Raw genomic sequence first — 6,757 nt, 5'->3', positions numbered from 1 at the left:
GATTTAGCACTGTCCAATCAGAGAAGAGAAGAGCTCAACTAGCACCGCGCATGGATCCAGTGAGTTGAGAGAGAGAGAGAGAGAGAGAGAGAAAGAGAAAGAGGGAGAGAGAGAGAGAGAGAAAGAGGGAGAGAGAGAGAGAGAGAAAGAGAGAGAGACCAGCAAGTGCCAGACATCTGCCAAGTCATCTTGCCAAAAACTTTTCACGCACAGACGAATGCGTCCAAGGCATCGAAAGTCAAGAATTGTGTCTCGAGGACTAATACATTACAAAAGCATATATTATTAGGGACCCCATAAACGTTTCCATTGTGCACGTCCAGAGCAGGTCTGGAATTGTCTGTGGAATAAACTCAAAGGTACTGGAAAGGTTCGGGTGGTGAGGATGGACCGAGCCCCAAGCTCCAGCCCAAGTGGCACTAGTCAAACATCACAACCTACCCAACATGAGCCCATCAGCTTCGGCATTGATCAGATTCTCAGCAATACCGACCAAGAGTCACAACAGAATTCGACGAGGAATAATTCCGAGACCAGCAGTTCGAGCGGAGGCAGTTACCATCTCGGCAGTCCAACGGGAGCCAGCGCAACGCCTTACACGACACTAACCGGCACATTTCACGGTATCGCGGCTCCATATGAGGAGTCTAGTCCGTATGGAGTGAACTTGACCCTTGCACCCGGAGGAGTGATTAGGGTCCCGGCTCACAGGCCCCTGGCCGCGGCCGTGCCTCCACCCATGGCCAGCGCGGTACCCGGATTTGGGAGCCTCAGTTTTCCCTGGATGGACAACAGCCAACGCTTTGCAAAAGACAGATTTGCAGGTAATCCTTTTTTTCTTTCGTTCGGTTTCTTTCGTCCCTCCTTTTCGTTTTGCTATCAGAAATCTCTTTATGATTGAAATGTAAATTCACGGAGAAAACAAAAAGCACTCAATCTCACCATTTGCGTCGGATATAAAGAAGACAAAAATGTAAAAGGTGCAGGTTTACACATATGTGCGGTGAAGTTTGAAATGTCGGAAGTTTGTTGTTTAAAATAGGAATTTTCAAGTAGGCCTACTCGGAAAAAATTTAAAAGCATACAATTATTTCTTCTTTCACGACAAAATATTGCAAAAAAAAAAAACTTGTTTTAAATGCATTTAGCCTATTATTATTATTATTTATTAAGATTTATATGCGTTAAGATCTCACTATGGCTGCATCGTTTAAAGTGAAAAACTGAAATATAAAAACATTTATTTTAATTTACATTGTACTTTATTAGCCTATATTATTTTAAATAAAAAAGGGATTATTATACATACGCTATAATGCTTAATGCGTTTTGCTAAATAATTCTAAATAATTAAATATATTTTTCATATTTAATATTCATATTTTAATGCACATCAATTACGTATTTGTTGCGTATTTTATAATGTATATTATCGACTGTTAACGCGATAAGAAATAACGGTTGGGCGTTTAGAAGAAATATATTAACATAAATAGCGAATGTTTCAATAAATATTATTCAGACTCGGATATGTCATTTCAAACGTGTTGCATTGTGCTATTGCATGTGTGCATCTGTACATCATAGCATGAGGATGAATTCATCTAGGTTTCGTTCAATACTTATTACACCGTCTGTCTAGGAAACTTGATCCTGGTATTTCCATACAGAACCAGCAGATTTTAATGGATGTAGCTGAAAAGCTGCTTTTGGTTTTGACAGTAAAGGCAGAAGAACATCTCTTGGGTGAAGCAACTGCGTGCAAGACGGGAGAAATTATAAAAAAAAGAGCAACACAAAGTCAACAGCTCAACACTTTCAGTTGCACAAGTATATATAATTAAAGAACAATTTCATCTTCAAGTCCCCTCATATATGTGTAAATAAAATGTGCAAAAATCACATAAAATGTAATGATAAAATACTATAAATAAAAATATTTATTGAACACCCCTCAGTCCAGCTAAATAAACAGTAAGCTAAATTTGTTGTGCTGTATTTAGTTACTCTTTTGCATATGAATGAAACAATTCAGAGCTGTCACATTGATCCCCAGCATTCTTTATTCTGGGACAAGAGAACGTTGTGCCATTAGAAAGACATATCAATATTTCAGAAGCTTTATTTATTGGCACCTACAGGCGCTATCTGCTGCTCTGTGTTTTTAGGTAATAAATAAATTAGCAATTTACGAAATTACTGTCATTAAGAGAACAGCTGCTGTTTGTATTTGATGCAACATTAATATGTTTTATGTGATTTTACGGTACTGCTCATATCACTCATAAGTAACACAGGCCTCTCAACAAATTTTAAGAGCAAAAGCAATCCATCTATTTATATATATTTTTATTTTTTAATCAGTCAGTAACAGAATGACTAATGTGTCATCTAAAAGGTATAGGGCATGAAGATATGCAGCAATGCAGAATGATAAAGAACACATTTTTGCATTTGGTTCAGCAAGAGCCACTAACCTGGCACACATTTTTACAAACCATTAAGCGAAAGCTTTTCCACTGTAAAGTTCTGTATTTCTAAAAAGCCTAGCAAAGAAAGAAACAATAGTTTAAATGAGTCTAGAAGTGCATTCTCCTCACAAAAATATTCACAGAATCAAATTTTCCTTTCCTGCTCCATTCTGAGAATGTTAAATGCATTCCATTTTGCTTAGTGCATAGGCACTTTGTCTATATGATATTTAAATAATTTAAATAAATAAAAATAAAATAAAATCTGCTGTTCAAGAAAAAAGCATACATTTAGGTTAGATATATTACGGATACATTTTAAGAACATTTGCTTAAAGGCAAAGAAAACAGATGAAAGGCATATTCTATTTATTTATTTATTTTACTAAAAAATGTTTAGAGGGAAACTTTTAAGGAAATTATGTACTAAGAAATATTAATTGAAAATGGACTGAATTGAAAATTGGAAACAGACTGACTTACCTCTCCCATTGTCTGGTTTTTCCCTCCACAATGATACTACAGCAGCACTGACGCCTTTCACTGTGGCTCGGCGTATTGGTCATCCGTACCAGAACCGCACTCCACCTAAGAGAAAGAAGCCTCGCACGTCCTTCTCCCGAGTGCAGATCTGTGAGCTGGAGAAACGCTTCCACAGACAAAAATACCTGGCCAGTGCTGAACGAGCTGCCCTGGCCAAAACTCTGAAGATGACAGATGCCCAAGTCAAAACCTGGTTTCAGAACCGCAGGACCAAGTGGAGGTAAGAGAAAAGAAAAAAGTACTGATAAATAAACAATTTTGAAATCACTGAGAAAACTGAGACAAATAGATTACAAATTAAAGTCAGCATGCACTGTGTATCCAGACGTAAGGAATAAAGCCACAAAAGAACTCTGCCATTTCACAAAAAAGTCTAGAATAAGATCTGCCATTATGCAAACATTTGCAAATTTTTATCTTGTATAGAAAGTGTACTGGGTGCCCTGATCTTTTTACATGGTCTTAGCAGAATCACTTTAAACATGCAATCCGCAATGAGGAAATGGTCCTTAAGGTAGACCAACTTGAAGGAATTTCAAACCTAGTCATCCAATCATTGAACTGAACAAAATTCTTAATTTTCATTTAATCACAACTAAGGTTGAGGTCTTTTTGAACAGATGTCATTTACATTGCATTTAACACATTTGGTCGACTCTTTTGACCAAAGCACCTTACAATGCATTCAAAGTACATATATCAAACATTGGCATTGCTAGTGGCATTTATAGGAGTAACAGCTACAGCTAATTAAAAATGTTACAAATTTTACTTACATAAACACGCAAAAACAAATAAATTCCAGTAATCAGCTATTATTTGTAGAGCTGACCAACTAACAGTTGTAGCTATCTGAATTAATGGGATAATAATGGTATTGTGAAGAAGACATCTGAAATATTTATAAAGGCAAATTTGTTAAAAACCTGTCACACTTTAGAGGAGAGAAGGTTGAACTTTGATCAAATGAAATATTTATATAGATTAAACATATACCATTCAGTATTGTCCATTAAAATTCGCGCAATTTTATAATTATTTCCAATTTTACCAATATTATTTCGATCAAAATATAAGAAAAATAGTTTTGCAAAATTAACTTAACACAATTATTAATTTGTTTAAAGACCAAAATAATAATACAAGATGGCAAAATCGTAACATATTTTGGCTCGTACAAAATGGTACGACTTTTATTCCTATATGAGACACACCAATCAAAAACAGAATTTCATATTGATACAATACAGGCATCAAATTTTAGCTAGCCTCCTATCCAATACTTTAAGAACGGAAATGTCTGTGAACAAATTTGGTTATATTAATGTATATTTATGTATACAATACAAATGATTTTTGACTGATGCGTGTCAACAACCTGTTCCAAACCAAATGTTAACTTTCTTCCGTCATGAAAGATATTTTCCTAATAAAATCATGGTTAGGTTTAGAGTTTGGGAAAGGGGTTACACTTTACTGTTACGTTCAAGTTAAGGTTTGGGGTTAAACTTAGGATAAATCATAATAATAGAAATAGTTGATTGGTTTACTTTGCTCTAAAGAAGTCGTTTTTGTACGAGCCAATTCATACAATTTCTTACAGCTTCTTATGAGACCAGATTATCCTGTTGCTAATTGCTTGTGATTGCCATTTAGTACTGTGTGAGGGATTTGTCAACCCAACCCAGTATTGCTTGGTGTATAAATATAACTAAATTAGGTTAAACTAGAAACAGAATACAGTGCAGTAAATACATATGAAAACAAGTCAAGCGACAAATGTAAATTCTCTACTCTAATTGCCCCTACTGTCCACTCTATTTTCCATCTCTTCTTTTTCCCCCCTCCATTTTCTCAATATCTCATGGCAGACGGCAGACAGCAGAGGAAAGGGAGGCAGAGCGTCAGCAGGCCAATCGGCTGATGATCCAACTCCAGCACGATGTTTTCCAGAAGTCATTGTCCGACTCAGTTCCATCTGACCCACTCTGCATCCACAACTCCTCACTGTTCGCCCTGCAGAATCTACAGCCTTGGGCCAGCGAAGAGAGTGGCAAGCTTGGGGGAGTGACAGCACTTGTATGAATATCTGAATTCAAGATGAAATTCTTGTTCTTTTTTGAAGGGCAAGGATGTTGACTGAACTTATCTCCGTCCAACAGAGAGACTTTTTCATTCCACAGACAAGTAATGAACTAATTTTGCATTACTTTGATCAAACTCGTATAAATAAAAGACATCTGCATTTTAGGAGTCTCTGCAGAATACAGTATATGATGGCTGTGTGTATGCGCATAGAGGCTTTTTCCAATCAGGGTGAGTTTCAATGTGTCAGTGATCTATAGAAAGGAACAGGCCATCTCAGCTGACCCTCAAGCTCTCTACTATACTGACTGACTACATTACAGATCCACTGTTCTCCATCATCCTTCCATTTGCCCTTCTGCACCTCTGTCTCGTTCCTCCACCACTCAGAACCATAGATTAGATGATTAATGCAGAAGAGGAAAGTAACAAGGAATTAACTATTTATAATGCGAGTTGCACAACCTAACATGCTCCCAATCTGGCCATTTGTGAAAATGTAAGGATGCAAACATGCACAACTAGGCACACACTCATTATCTACCATGTCATGTCCCTCTCATGCAGGCAACTTTGCTTATATTGTCAACCCGGGTAATACGATAATACTTAATCAATAATTTTATAATTCTCACCAGTCTTTTTGAAGTCCAAGGGCTAACCTGCTACATTTTGTCCCCTAACCATTTGGGGAAATTGCATGAAACGTCCAGCTCGTACAAGGTGGTAGCATTTTCCTTTATTCTATTCGATTTATTCAGCAGTAACTACAAACACAGCTCAGATGAGAAACTCTTACATGCTTTGATGGCTGAGTGTTGTGTGTTAGAAGGAAAGATAAAGAGAACAATTTGAGATGAAAGATTTCCATTGAAGTAAAAGTCAGTTGGACGCCCCTATGATGTTGGTGCGCTGTTGCATCCCAAACTGTGTATCATACTTTGTATTTGATAAATATGTAAATAGCAGACAAAAAGTAATAAACATTCTGTTTTGGCATTAACGCAAAACATGTGCATTGCTTACTTTATTACCCTAATGTTCTTGGATAAGGCAGAAAGCTGCAATTTTCCAAATCCCTAAGCAGCAGCATGTCTTACTTTTGGAGGTCCACCAAAGCCCACCACACTGCTATGCAACTTGATCGACAAATAAACAATGAGCCATGGTAGTTGGCTGTAGTCGATTATGCCTGCCACAGCAAAGAAGCACTTATGTCCTCAAGCAAATAAATGTGGGATCCTGAGGGACCATAAATATGCCTTTATGCCCTCTGCAACCAACCCCCTCCTCCCAAAGTGCTGACTGTCAGGAACTGACCTGTTTTAAAGGGTTGGGTGGGGGTAAATGGAGGGGTGTCCATTATAAAGTGATTTAACAGACTCCGTACATTATGATGTTGTCGTAGCCTCCGCAGGGTAAACCTGTGGAGTTCTGCAGCTGCTTTTTGTGGACATATGGTTTGTAGTGACCTGTGCCTGGTCAATTTGATTGCAGAGGGTGGGGTGAGGTGATGCGTACAGTTGAGTCAGGGCAGTCTTAGGGAGATGCTCAGGATAATTTGCATAGGAAGTATTCCTGGCTCCTTGCCACATCTACGGCAATTACACCACTCTTACGGTCGCTCAACTACAGATTCACATGTTATGGTGCTTCGT

The 6,757-nt window shown here is 37.7% G+C and overlaps 1 protein-coding gene across 2 annotated transcripts; it reads left to right on the top strand.

The window, feature by feature from the left end:
* On the top strand, positions 1 to 6,100 carry LOC127636225 (T-cell leukemia homeobox protein 3-like). 2 transcript variants are annotated; one of them, XM_052116663.1, is made up of 3 exons: positions 1 to 824; positions 3,000 to 3,234; positions 4,886 to 6,100. In XM_052116663.1, the coding sequence occupies exons 1-3, from the start codon at positions 386 to 388 to the stop codon at positions 5,097 to 5,099; spliced, it is 888 nt and encodes a 295-aa protein (XP_051972623.1). In that variant the 5' UTR covers positions 1 to 385; the 3' UTR covers positions 5,100 to 6,100. The 2 variants fall into 2 exon arrangements, with proteins under 2 accessions (XP_051972623.1, XP_051972622.1); XM_052116662.1 differs by having other exon boundaries at positions 2,997 to 3,234.
* The last annotated feature ends 657 nt before the right edge of the window (positions 6,101 to 6,757 follow it).

Source organism: Xyrauchen texanus, chromosome 43 (genome assembly GCF_025860055.1).
Source record: "Xyrauchen texanus isolate HMW12.3.18 chromosome 43, RBS_HiC_50CHRs, whole genome shotgun sequence".
Taxonomy (NCBI): domain Eukaryota; kingdom Metazoa; phylum Chordata; class Actinopteri; order Cypriniformes; family Catostomidae; genus Xyrauchen; species Xyrauchen texanus.
Note: the sequence above shows the minus strand (reverse complement) of the source record. Positions and strands in the feature narration are given on the sequence as shown.